The sequence below is a fragment of the Oncorhynchus masou genome, chromosome 30 (assembly GCF_036934945.1).
Source record: "Oncorhynchus masou masou isolate Uvic2021 chromosome 30, UVic_Omas_1.1, whole genome shotgun sequence".
In the NCBI taxonomy this organism is placed as follows: Eukaryota; Metazoa; Chordata; class Actinopteri; order Salmoniformes; family Salmonidae; genus Oncorhynchus; species Oncorhynchus masou.
Window position 1 is genome coordinate 50548943 of NC_088241.1, and position 14596 is coordinate 50563538.

The window sequence follows — 14596 nt, forward strand, 5'->3', positions numbered from 1 at the left end:
TGTTGCTTTTTAAAGGCAGTCGCTTTTTAAAATGCTTTTGGGAAACCAGGCCCTGGGCAACTTTATTGACCTCTGTTGATCTGTTGTTGTCATGCCATGCAGAGATGAGAGGGGGAGGAGGCATTCATGCAGTTAATTGTAAAGGCTGGGAAGAGATGGGTATTGTTAATAGAAAACAGGTTTAATCAACAGCAAAATTGTGTGTGGAAAATTATCTTGTTTTTAGCTCTATCAGCATTAGCAATGATTTCTTTCTTTCTAGGCTATCCAAAACACAGCAAGAAGATAAACATAAGAGTTGCCTAGCCAAGGCTTTACTCACTGCAGACATTGGAAAACGTATGGAATATTTGGCATTTTCGTGGGGAAGATATTTCTGTACATGCACTTATAGCCCTACATACATTTTTCATGTGAGCTATTTGATTTATGCTAGAGACACTGGAAATAAACTGGGATGTTGATTAACTGCACAATCAGAGTCAGGATTGAACTATGAATGGGACATGTGGGAAAAAATACACATATTTGTTGTTTTTTTTAACTCACTAGTTGTTGTAACCTAGCCTTGTGTCTGCATGCATCGCTTCTTTCTATTCCGCCCAACCTCGACCTCGCCATGTTTGGCAGGAGGCAGAAAGAAACTCCATCTATTCCATGCTGCAGGTGTTGCTGCCTGGAGTTGTTAATATAGTCTACAGTATCCTGGCATCTATCTGCTTTGCTTGTTTCTTCCATTTCCTCTTGCAATGTGCGTTTTTCTGCTTACCTTTTACATTTTCGCTCAGTGCCCTTCCGACTGAGGTGTTGGATTCTGCAGTCTGCTTGCAGAGAGAGAGCATTTTAAAGAAACACCCCACCACCTTTCCCGGCACTTTTTTCTACTCCTCATTGGCATTTATATCGGGGAAGTTGGATTATATTCGTGAAACAAAGTCGTTTTCGTATATTTGTATGAGTGTGGTCCAATTATAATTTGGTTGGTTTATAGGTTAGTCCAGTAGTTGTAGGAATGAATGGATGATCAACGTTTGGAGGAGGGCGACAATATCCATTAACTCTTCTTGGTGGGTGCAAAGAGAGAGAGAGAGAGAGAGAGAGAGAGAGAGAGAGAGAGAGAGAGAGAGAGAGAGAGCGAGAGAGAGACCAGCCAGTCGCTAGAGAAGAATGGAGAATGCTCCACGAACACTATCCATCGCTTGAGGGAATCGATGAAGAAAGGATGAGATAAACACAATTCTTCTTCACGTTACGACTTTTGCTGTCGAACTTGATAGCCGGGGTTTTACGCATCTCAGTGAAAACAATTCGGAGAATGCGTTTAGGAGGATGGGATACCCACGCGTCATTAGGATTTTTGTTTCCAGATAAAGGGATTGAAGAAAAATAACCAAAGCTGCTTTTTCTCCCTATATCTGTTTCATCGTTAGATTGTAAAGGTGGAGCGATCAGAGAAGGCCGATGACGGACCTATTAATCTGGTCAGTGCATCAGAACCACCAAAAGGTTCTGGAAACGTTTGGATGGAAATCGGGCGAATGTTTAGACTTGCTTTTGGTTTTATATGAAACTGGTGACTAGTAGTTGCGATTTTTCTCTCTCTGGGATTTTCATCTTCTCATTCAAGAAATTAAAGTCTAACTGAGGTGAAGATATTTGTCGGCTTATCAATTGTATTTTTTATTTTATTTTTGGTATTTCGGTACACTGTCCATTTCGCAATTCCCTTAAATCTCAATCGTTTCCTCTTGAAGTATTCCTTAATCTAAATGGAATTAGTTGAGCGTGAAGCCCCTTGTGAAAGGTACAGACATGGTACATGGGCACAGCCTCCTTCACGGTAAGTGACCACTTATATTGAACAGACTTTACTGTCTTGCGCCTATACCACAAAACCTTCATTGAGTTGTAGCACAATATTCTTGAGTTTATGAATTGACGTACCATTGTGGTTGCCTGTAGTTGTCAGTCCAGTTGTGTAACCAATTTGATATCCATGCACTCATACCCCTTCACAATTTCTATAGTATAGCCTACCTTTTCAAACCGCATGTGTAGGCTACTTTTACATAGCATTGCATGCGGATGTATACATGATGGTATTTAGCCTGAAGATTGCATGTATAACCTACACTTTTTCCATCAGTATGATTAATTGTGCGTAGAAGCCCAGTTATGTGTTGCCTGAGGTCTGCTGTATCAAACAGTGTAATAGGTAGATTATGCGTGCCTCTTGATTGCGCATCCAATTCTATAAAAACAAGTTCAGAAACTTTAGGGAATTAATTAAATGGGTTAAAATGAATCTAATTTGAGGTTGGATTTATTTAATGGTAAACTCGATTTTTTTTAAAGGCCCATATCCTTGTATTTTGATATCTTCAGAGTAGGCCTATTTTACGCTAGGCCGGATATACTACCAAAATGTATTTGTTTCTTGTTGCAGTTGTTGCAAGTCTACTCATACTTGGGTTGTCTGGGGCAACGAAGAAGGAAGCAGGTATAATGCACTCTATAACTGCATACGGTCAAGTCCAGAATTATTGTCACCCCCGATAAAGATGAGCAAAAAGACAGTATAAAATGAATAATACAAATACTGAGCTATATTGTATTCTCAGCTAAATCAGAAAATTACATCATATTATACTAACACAATTGCTCAGAGAAAGAGATTTTTTATTTATCAAGTAATATTTTTCCTCTCAAAAAGATAGGTGTCAAAATTATTGGCACCCGTTTTCAACACCTCACCTTCCGAGGATAACTGCACTGAGCCCTTTTCTAAAATGTTTTATGAGATTAGAGAACACATTGGGAAGGATAAGATCCTTCCCAATGTGTTCTCTAATCTCATAAAACATTTTAGAAAAGGCTCAGTGCGGTTATCCTAGCAAGGTGAGGTATTGAAAGGTGTTGAAAACAGGGCTGCCAATGATTTTGACTGCTATCTTTTTGTGAGAAAAAAATATGAATTGTTAACAAATCTTTCTCTGAGCAATTGCATTGGTATAAAATAATATAATTTTCTGATTTCTTGGAGCATACAATAAATCTCAGTGTTTGTATGATTTATTTTATACTGTCTTTTTGTACATCTTTATCAAAGGTGCCAATCATTTTCTGTCTGTCTGTCTGTCTGTCTGTCTGTCTGTCTGTCTGTCTGTCTAATCCACTTCACTCTGCTACTGTTTTTTCAGTGAAAAACAATTCAGGAGTGAAGCCTGCAGGACAATGTGGCACCTGGGTGAAAGAAGGAGACGGGGGATTGTTCACTTCTCCCAACTACCCCAGCAAATACCCCCCAGAAGTGGAGTGTGTTTACATTATTGAAGGTGAATAGCTTTCACAGTAACAAACATCATTATAAAGCCATCTCTAAGTTTTCTGTTCAGATCATGGGTTGACATTCTTCAAGCCAATAAGGAATGTTTCAATAGACCACCATGAATAAGGAATACAGACTCTTAAATAGTGTTGCAGGAACCTTGATCTTACAGCATGTAACATATAATAGTGTCCTCACATCTTTATAATCTTAGATCCAGGTGAGAAATTAAAACCATCTGTCTGTTTAACTCCTCGCTGTCTACTTGGGTTCAGGCTTCCGTGAATATGGATGAGCTCAAGTTGCTCTGTGAGTGGATGTATCTCTTCATGTTTCAGAGTGAAATCTGGACCAGATATTGAGATATGTGTTCACAGTAATTACTGATGGGATTGGCCAGTTTAGTTGCTGTGCTGCTGATGTTTGTCTGATGATGGTAATGAAATCAGACAACAAGTTGCAATCTCAGTCATTTTAATTTACGTTCTGGGAGGTTGATATTTGATTAATCAGTGGAGGAGATTAGGTTAAGGCCCTAATGATATTAACTAAATGAATACATGAAAGATCATCTCTACAGAGAGACTCTATTACTGGACTGGAGGAACCATACTAGCTGCAACAGTATCATCTGGTTTATGGTTTGAACTGGATTTATAGATGAAATGTGTATGATGGGCCAGACTTTTAGCCCGATCCACCATCCAGACCTGACCGAGTGTAAGCTTGTGAGATCATTGTCGATCGAGGCCACTGGACATTACCAATAGCCTACTGATAATCAAGATAGAAATATAAGGTTCCCTATCAGTCGGTCACACAGTATAACATACTATGGGGAGTCAACGACCAATCATATTCACCTGAAGAAATCACCTGAAATCACGCCCAACTGGCCAATAGATGCCTAGCCTACCCTCAAAAGCCCCACCTTCCTGGCTATAACACCGGGGCTTGCATCCATTTCCTAAATTCTTCGCTCTTCGGCTCGCCTGAAGGAAGAACGTGTTATGCAATTTACAAACTATGAGATTTGACTCCACCTGAGGTGTCTGTTAGTGGGGAGAGAGTACTCGTCCCCCTAGATGTTGTGAGTTTTGGGTCTTGTTACCGGTTTTTGAGTTTGCTAAAAGCTAACCACTTATGCTCTACTTGTGTAGTTAATGCTTCCTTGCTTGGGTAGGATTTGTGTTTGCTTAAAACACAGTACTTTCTGCCCTGCTTGTATAGCCAGTGCTTCCTTGCATGAGTAAGATGGCCAGTGGTAAGAGTAAGTTAAAAAAAATGCTAACCATCCAAGTTTGAACCTCTGACCGTGCCCTAGGGAAAATTAAAGATACTCACGGGTGCTGTCCTGTTTGCCTTGGGTGGAAGCACACTCAGGAGGCTTTGAGCCAGACCAGTTTGTGTGACCTGTGTCTCCGGGTGTTGTTAAAGGGTCTTCCGGTGAAGCGACCTTGGGAATGGGGTTGTCTGAGAGCAGCAGCGGTGGTCGGAGTTGATAGGGGTGTCATCCCATAGTGAGGCTCATTCCGGTTTCTCTGGCAGTGTTTTTAGATTCCGGATTCCTGGGATGATACACTATCCCTAGATTGCTCTGGAAGGGTTTCAGACTGTGAATGGGACGACATCAGTCTGGAGCAGCATAAAGCCCTGGCTTTGGACTCAGCGGGGGAGAGTGAACCATTGGTGGTTAATGCGCCTTTGATGGAGCTGTGTCGTAGGGCTGCAGATCAACTGGGGGTGGATTGGCCGTCTTCTACCCCACATCGGTGTTCCTCCAGGTTTGGGGGAAGGTATTTACCTTCTATCCCTGCAGCTGGGAAGCGTCGCTTACCCCTGTTTAAAGATTTTGCCAGTGAGCTAAAGGCGACCTGTGATTCCCCTCATTCAGCCAGGAAAGCTAGGTTATGGCAAGTTCATGAATTTAGAGGGTATGGGGGTATAGAGGGTATGGAGGCTCGTTTACACACCACTGATGCATGGAAAGCTGGTGAGTTACTTAGCTCCAGAGGTTAACAAGGGTGCTAATCCTAGCATTGTGCTTCCAAATAAACATTGCCGGTTCTCGTGGATCAGCTGGACAAAGTGTACCAGCCTAAGGTTGTGGCGTCCCGATCATTGAATGTGGTCACAATGCTATAGATGTATCATATCGATTTGCTGCAGGAGCTGAATAAGACCGTGGAGGCAGGGAAACCAGTTTCAGAGCTTCTTGACGAAATCCGTGCTAAGGCTGATTTTGTCCTGCCGTACTATTGTGGCTGTTTTGGGAAAAGTATAGTGGGCGACAGTTGTGGTTCAGTGCCACCTCTGGTTGACGTTGTCCCGGATTGCTGAGAGGGACGTGCGGATATATTTGGATGAGACAGTTTTGCCAACAAGGTCGTTTGGCTTGGCTATGGAGTCTTGACAGGCCCATTTAAAGAGGAAACAAAAGCAGGACGCAGCTCTACAGGTCCTTTTCCAACTAAAATCATTCGCACGAGCGGTTCGGCAGTTCCTGAGGCGTGAAAGAAAAGGTCCAGGCCCTTTCTGGGCATGCTGAGTTGAAGGAGAGCGGGGTGAAACCAGATTCTTCTGTGGCGTGGAAGAAGCAGACCTGGCGTCCCTAGCTGGAGGCCAGGGCAGGGGGCGTGTTCTCAGGGCCCTCCATCTCAAGCATCTACTGTGGCAATAATGCTCCCAAGTGGCTCGGTCAATGGGGGCAAGTTGCTGGTTGCCTAAGTCCCCGAACCTGGTGGGAGCTGGGTATCAGAACAGCGGTATCACAATAATACATTGTTTCTACCCAAGGTTCCTCATGTTCAGGGGTATCAAGTAGAGGTTGACCGATTAATCGGAAGGGCCAATTTAATTAGGGCCAATTTCAAGTTTTCATAACAATCGGTAATCTGCATTTTTGGACACCGATTATGGCCGATTACATTGCACTCCACGAGGAGACTGCGTGGCAGGCTGACTACCTGTTATGCGAGTGCAGCAAGGAACCAAGGTAAGGTGCTAGCTAGCATTAAACGTATCTTATAAAATACAATCAATTTTCACATAATCACTAGTTAACTACACATGGTTGATGATATTAGTAGTTCATCTAGCTTGTCCTGCGTTGCATATAATCGATGCGGTGCCTGTTAATTTATCATTGAATCACAGCCTACTTCGCCAAACGGGGGATTTGACAAGCACATTCGCAAAAAAAGCACTGTCGTTGCACCAATGTATACCTAACCATAAACGTCAATGCCTTTCTTAAATCAATATACAAGTATATTTTTAAACCTGCATATTTAGTTAATATTGCCTGCTAACATGAATTTCTTTTAACTAGGGAAATTGTGTCACCTCTCTTGCGTTCTGTGTAAGCAGAGTCAGGGTATATGCTGCAGTTTGGGCCACCTGGCTCGTTGCAAACTATGTGAAGACTATTTCTTCCTGACAAAGACCGTAATTAATTTGCCAGAATTGTACATAATTATGACATAACATTGAAGGTTGTGCAATGTAACAGCAATATTTAGACTTAGGGATGCCACCCGTTAGATAAAATACGTAACGGTTCCGTATTTCACTGAAAGAATAAACGTTTTGTTTTCAAAATGATAGTTTCCGGATTTTACCATATTAATGACCTAAGGCTCGGATTTCTGCGTGTTATTATATTATAATTAAGTCTATGATTTGATAGAGCAGTCTGACTGAGCGGTGGTAGGCAGCATCAGGCTCGTAAGCATTCATTCAAACAGCACTTTCCTGCATTTGCCAGCAGCTCTTCTCTGTGCTTCAAGCATTGTGCTGTTTATGACTTCAAGCCTATCGACTCCCGAGATTCAACTGGCAATACTAAAGTACCTTTTAGAACATCCAATAGTCAAAGGTATATGTAATACAAATGGTATAGAGAGAAATAGTCCTATTATAACTACAACCTAAAACTTCTTACCTGGGAATATCGAAGACTCATGTTAAAAGGAACCACCAGCTTTCATATGTTCTGAGCAAGGAACTTAAACATTAGCTTTTTTACATGGGACATATTGCACTTTTACTTTCTTCGCCAACACTTTGTTTTTGCATTATTTAAGCCAAATTGAACATGTTTCATTATTTATTTGAGACTAAATAGATTTTATTGATGTATTATATTAAGTTAAAATAAGTGTTCATTCAGTATTGTTGTAATTGTCATTATTACAAATACATATATATAAAAATCGACCGATTAATCGGTATCGGCTTTTTTTGGTCCACCAATAAGCGGTATTGGCGTTGAAAAAAAATCATAATCGGTCGACCTCTAGTATCAAGAGTGCGGTGTCATCCAGGTTTGGACATAATAAAAACAGTTCCTTCCCCACATTCTGACGAACAGTTTTCAAGTATGGCGGATATGAAAACAAGCTTGACAAAAATTATTTTATCCCAGTCCTCAGGGTGGCCCTCTGCCCCTTCAGGAGATAATGAATGGAAGACTGGCAGCATTCTCCACGGGCATGAGCAGTTTCACCATGCGTGATGAGGACAGAGACAAGTGTGAATAGTCTGCAGGTCACTGTGCCTCCTGCTTTCGTGGTGTCATCACGTTAACAGTTTCCAAAGTCCGAGCAACTGTCTTGAGAGAAGAGATTTCGTCTCTCCTTCAAAAGCAGTCTATACGGGTGGTCCCCATGTCAGAAGTACAGAGCGGTTGGTACAGCTGGTACTTCTTAGTTCCCAAGAGCGATGGAAAATTGCATCCCAGCCTGGAGTTGCGTGTTTTAAATAAGCATCTCAAGGTTTGCAAGTTCAAAATGCTCACACTTTCCCAGGTCTCATTCTGTACTCGGTTCTGAGTCATGCAGTTTTGTCCCAGCAGAGGAGGGTCACATTCCGTCTCTGTCTGGCACGGTTTCAGCTTGGGCATTCGGTGACTTTTCGCTTGTGCCTGCGGTTATTGGGTCTGATGGCCTCTATGATAGCTGTGGTGTCTCTTCTGTTGATGTGTCTGTTTCAGCGCTGGGTGATTGCTACACGTCTGAATGTGTCCTGCCACTGCCATCGGTTGCTCAAGGTATCTCGTCATGCTTAAGGGCATTGACTTCTTGGAGCGACACGCAACTGCTGTTGCTGGGGTTTCTCATGGGCCAGGTAGTGTCCCGCAGGGTGATCACGACAGATGCATTCTCTCTCTCTCCTAAACCTGTGGGTGCAGATCTACTTTCCAGGGGGGGGTCCTATCGCTACAGAGTAGAGACAGCACCTCTCGGGGGTTGCCAAAGATATGGGACCGGTTCAGAAGGGCTGACACGCATTTTCGTCTGTTGGGGAGTGTCCGTCAGGAGAGTCTGTTGTTGATTCTGGTGGCTCTTTGTTAGCCCAGACAACCCTGGTTCCCGGAGATCATCTACCTGTTGGGCAGGGACCCATGGATGGTTCTGTGTCATTGGGATCTATTGTCGCAGGCGCATGGGAGAGTTTGGCACGCATGACCGCAGATAAAGGATCTGTTTGTTTGGCCTCTAAAAGGTTGAATTTGACGGCTAGGAGTTTACCCTCAAACAGGATTACGACTATACAGTCTATATACTTTTAAGTGGCACGCGGTTGGAGTTAGGTTAAATCAGTTTCCTCTTTTCAGAGCTCTTTGGTGGACATTTTGATGCCTCTGCAAGAGCGTTTTGAGCAGGGCCTTTCTTTTTCCACATTGAAGGTTTATATGGCAGCCGTCTCGACGTGTCATGTAGGGATTGATGGCTCTACATCGGGGTCTCATCCTTTGGTGGTGCGGATCCTGTAAACCGTGCGTCTAAGTTGGCTGGCCAGACCAGTGTCTAAGCCTATGGCCTGGGACCTGGCTTTGGTCCTGTATGCTCTGTCTGAGCCTCTGTTTGAACCATTGGTGTACACCTGAAGGTCCTTTCCTACAAGACTGCCATACTCATGGCCTTGGCATTGGCCAAGCACGTTGGAGATCTCCACGTGCTATCAGTACACCTCCATGTTCTGTTATGTCCTAATGCAGCTTTTGCTCCTAAGGTTATGCCTATGTCTTACAGGTCACTGGCTTTCGAGCTGTTCTCTTTCTCACCCTTTCTTCCCTTTCTTTGTTTGCTTCCGGTGAACAACGTAGGTTGCATGGCTTGTGTCCGGTTCGCACTTTCCGCATTTATATGGATAGGATGAAGGATATCCGTGTTTGTGACCAGCTTTTTGTCTATATCGCTAATCCAGCTCATGGTAGGGCACTTTCGAAGCAGGGTCTTTCTCATTGGATTGTGGAGGCTGTCTCCCTGGCATATGACGGCAAAGGACAAGAGTTGCCTACCGGTGTGTGTGCTCACTTCACTAGCGGTGTGATGGCTTCTTGGGTATTATTCAGGGGCATGACAATTGGTGATATCTGTGCTGCAACCAGTTGGCGTTCCCAACATACCTTTGTGAGGTTTTTCCGCTTGGATGTAACTGCTCCCTGTGTGTTTACCACAGATCCCTGTGGGTTTGAGTCTTGGGCTGCGGTGGCAGTGCGCAAGTACACAGTTACCAGGTTACTGTAGGTTTCCTGGTTCACCGACTCTGGTCGGTGCTTTGCAGAGTGTGTGTGCGTTTTAACAAGTCACCACAGGTGTTCTGTTGTGGTTCAAAACAACAGAACAGTTCTGACGTTTCAAGCTCACAAGGTAAGTATTTTTTTTGGAACCGTGGGGTCAATGGACTTGGGCTTCTGTGGCAGCGTGTCACTGCGCATAGCTAATTTGCAGCAGCTTCTGGTTCCCTATACAGGGCTCTGACAGTTGAGTCCTCATGAGGCTCTGTCAGTTCAGGCTTCGCTGCTAAGTATTAGGGGAAAAGGTGGCTTCTGTAACCCCTTTTTGGAGCCGGTGGAACCTGTGTGTGCTTGGGTTAGCGTGGGCATCCTGGTTTGGTACTCTCTGAGCCATCTTGGAGCGTGATGTATGTTACCCAGTTATATACCCAGTTATACCCAGATGTATGTTATACCCAGTGTGAAAGGGAAAAGAAAGTGAACGTACAGTTATACATATAACTACTGTTCCTTGAAAGAGGGAACGAGGTATAACATATTTTGGCCCTGCGCCGTCAAGGGGTTTGGGCTTGTTGAAGATTGGTACTGAATTGAGGAAATTCATGTGAGTCCTGGTGTTATAGCCAGGAAGGCGGGACTTCCGAGGTCGGGCTCAGCATCCATTGGCCCTTTGGGTGTGATTTCAGTTTTCTTCAGGTGAGTATAATTGGTAGTTGACTCCCCATAGTATATTATGCCACGTTCACTCCTCCAGGGATCAGTTATATTCATTACTGTATGATTTATTTGCTTGGAATACTTGGAAAGTCCTTCACCAATAAATTAATAAAACACAGTGATTCTAAGATTCAGATGTTCTTAGTAGTTCAGCCATCTAAGCCACATAGTAGTTCATTAATTTAAGACAACTTACAGTGAGTATCTATTTCAATTGCATTGCAAAATGACTCAAAATGAGTAAACCCCCAATGGGCATTTACCATAAGAAAGCTTCATCTTAATTGCACGCTGTTTAATTGCACTTCATTTGTTCTCCATGTTTTGCCTTATATGCCTTATAGATGTACTGTGTTGTGTAATATGCTACACAGTTTAAGCATTATATTTATCTGTGCTATCTACTCTCTTTGTCTCCTCCAGCTCCTCCGAGGCTGTGTATCGATCTTTTCTTTGATGAGAGGTATTCTATAGAGCCTTCATGGGAATGTAAATTTGACAACATTGAGGTGCGAGACGGCCCCTTTGGCTTCTCCCCAATAATCGGGCGCTACTGTGGCCAGACCATCCCTCCCTTCATCAGGAGCAGTGGACGGTACCTCTGGATAAAATTTGTTTCTGATGCCGAACTGGAGGCAATTGGATTTTCAGCCAACTACAACTTCACTGCAGGTAACAACCGATACAAAGTATCCACACTACCTTCAGCTAGGCAATCGCAACATGCCCAATCGCAACATGCCCAATCGCAACATGCCCAATCGCAACATGCCCAATTGCAACAGCAGGATGGTGTTGACACTGCAAAGAGGCAGGGTCAGTATCCACAAAGCGTCTCAGGGTAGGAGTGATTTTAGTTCATAATAAATAAGATTATATGGACACATCCTAGATAAGCACTCCTACTCTGAGAAGCTTTGTGGATATGGGCCCAACGCAAACATTGGCTCTCAGAAACCTCATCAACAGTCTGTTCACACCCTCTCTGCTAAGCAACACCATATATTTCCTTAGCACGGTTAAAAAGAAAAATGTTAATGCAACTTCTTTACTATAAGTCATTGAGACCAAAAGCTCACAAGAAGTTTCAAGTGTTTAATACCAAGGATACAGTCAGCTGAGTGCATACATTTAGAAAGCTCACAACACATTTTATACTCTTCCCTTATAGGTGTCACCTCACCAGCTATACATTTTATGGCCCCAATGAGTTTCCTTCTTTTCCCCTGTGGAATGCCCATGGTCCTCTCTTTGTTTAGCCAGATAGTCAGAATCACACCCTGTCCATCTTCTGTTCTGGGCCTGACCCTGCTCTCTGATCCTAGGCAATTTCCTCTTCTCTGATTAGGTCAACTTTTCTAAATTAGTATACACACAGTTTCATGGCCTAAACTCCATCTATACGCACAGTAATCATTCACTAAACAGGATACAAACAAACTACAGTTTAACTTGAAACATGTTACATTTTGATAGAATCCATAATTCCCCCCCAATTAAAGCATAAATCCTTCTTATTGTTTAATACCATTAAACAATCATTCAACTGCCTGCTGTAGACTTTCTTCTTCTTTGGTTTTCTCTAGATCTGAGAGTGTGATAGAAACAGACTTGATAGATAGAGAAGAAAAAAAATACTAGAAAATAAATAAATAAATAAATAAATAAACATTAAGTTAAAGCAATCCTAATTTCTACTGATTATCATAAGCATCTATGTAGATACATTTATAAACTAAATCTCCGATCACAGCTTAAGGAACCCGACCGACACAATCTCCTGCAACCCCTGAACACTATGCCCACTGATATGCTTTTATGCTAAGGTCCACAAAAAGTAGGGCTCTAAATATCCCCCTAATGCTTTTTCTCAGTCTTCCATCAAGGGCTACAGGATCACAAGAGATGTTTTCCAGCCAAGTCCTCCTCACTGCGTTCACCTCCTAAAGCTACCCTAAAGATGTGAGCCGTAGCCTGAATCAATTTCACCTCCTCTTGTGGCAAATCTGCACTATATGTGCGTTTCAGCAACAAAGCTTTTACTATATGGAATCCAAACAATGCCCTCAGAGCTACCCCCGTAATTGCCAACACTGCCCATGCCGCATATTCCAACATCCACCTTATTTGATCAATTGTCCAATACCACAACCTTAAGTCTCTTTTGTTATTCCTCCCACTGTAACAGCCAGAAGTATTGTTACCGTTTTAACTCTGTCAACTTTGTCACTTTCATCACCGGCTTTACCCGTTAGATCTATGATTGAGTTTATGAGATATTCTCTGCCTTTTCCCCAGTCCTCTCCCAATTTTTTCCTGACCAGCTTATCTATTGCCTTCTTATGTTGTGCTACAGTAGGGACTGGCGTAGGGATTTTCTCTGGGAATACAGCTTCTTGTGTACATGGATCTGTGGCAACCCTCTCAATTGTTGTACCCTCACTTCCCTCAAGCCAATAAAGACTATCTGGTCATTATACTCTCTTCGCATAATATCGTCCAGGGTCTGATTGCCCCAACAAGCTATTTCTCCCCAGGTCCTCGGTCTCTCACTATCTAAAATCTTCCTCGACCAATTCATTCCTGTTGGTCGGTAATATGGAGTGACAGGTATGTAAAACCTCTTGCTCCAATATAATTCCCTCTCTTTCGTTTCTGTAGCTTTGCCTGGCTTGACGTCCTGTGTCGTATAACTCTAGGAAGTTTTGTCCTCTGCCCACACTAACTTGAAGGTTATTAACTACTATTCTTTCAACTGGAGTCTATCGCACACAATGCCATGTTGAGGGAGGGACAAGAATCTGGTTTCATTCCTCAAACTATCTGTTCCATTGCATTCTTTCCAAATTCCTGTTTGTAAGAGAACCATCCCCTTATCAGAACATCCTACAAATAGGACACTAGATCTATTTTCAAATGGAACCACCCATACACCATGCCTTTATGATTAGTTACCCTCACGGCTTCTGCAACTTTTAATGTTACCCTCTCCCAATGAACTCGAGTATCTTCGTATCGAGCTATCCACTCTATATAAAGTGTTATTTGATCTTCTCCCCTTGGAGTGGCAGCCGCCACAAACACTACCCCAACTAAAAATGTCCAGAGGCCCCATGTTACTGCCCTTTTTACATTGTGATCTACACTCCTTCTTTTCCATCATCACCTCATCTATCAAAACCTGCTCTAGCCTCTCCATCCTGCTCTAGCATCTCCATCCTGCTCTAGCCTCTCCATCCTACTCTAGCCTCTCCATCTTGCTCGGCCTCTCCCAAGTCAGTAGGTGTTGGTGCAGCTTTCACCTGGGACACATGGATCCAGGCCTTCCTTCCCAACACCTTCACTGCTGTGTCAGTCACTAGTAGGACAGTGTGGGGTCTGGTCCACCTGGGCTGAAAGGTACCCGGTTGATGGACCTTCAAGCACACCTTGTCTCCCGGCACTAGTAGGTGTGCTTTCCAATCCAGAATGAGTCTACGGTGGGCCTCTTTCACCAGGGAAGATACACACTGCAACGCATGGGTAATTTCCTGACAATAGAACAACATAGACTCTCCCAGTATGGCCAAATCACTCATTTGTGACGTGAATAACAGCACCCGGTACTCCCATCGGTCTCCCAGTTACCTCTTTATGTGGCATGAGTCCTGTGGTGGCATTGGAATAGTATCCAACCGAACAAACTCTGAGTCAAATGTTCCTGAATCACATTCTTCACGAGATATGATGATATTATTACAGCAAACTTCCCTTCCGTTGATGTGGCCTCCTGTATACAGGAATTTGTGGCTTTCCTTTTAAGCATTATACCTTCTTTGACAAACCCCTCATTGAAAGTTGACAATGACAATACTATCTCTGCTACTACTACCATGATCTGGGTCTGTGTGACACTCAATTTACTTCATACTAGTCTCTATAATCTATATTGTGCAGTTAGCTGTCCTCTCCTACAAGCTATCTCCTGTAACAATATACATAGATTGATGCCTTTTCCAAGAGACTCTATTACCAACTTCCTGAATGTA

At 43.1% G+C, this 14596-nt stretch overlaps 1 protein-coding gene across 1 annotated transcript; it reads left to right on the forward strand.

Moving 5' to 3' along the window:
- The first annotated feature begins 1471 nt into the window (after positions 1-1471).
- LOC135521654 (neuropilin and tolloid-like protein 1) lies at positions 1472-13964 on the forward strand. The gene is made up of 5 exons (XM_064947339.1): positions 1472-1840; positions 2447-2500; positions 3201-3335; positions 10992-11240; positions 13816-13964. The coding sequence occupies exons 1-5, from the start codon at positions 1813-1815 to the stop codon at positions 13962-13964; spliced, it is 615 nt and encodes a 204-aa protein (XP_064803411.1). The 5' UTR covers positions 1472-1812.
- Positions 13965-14596: the final 632 nt, after the last annotated feature.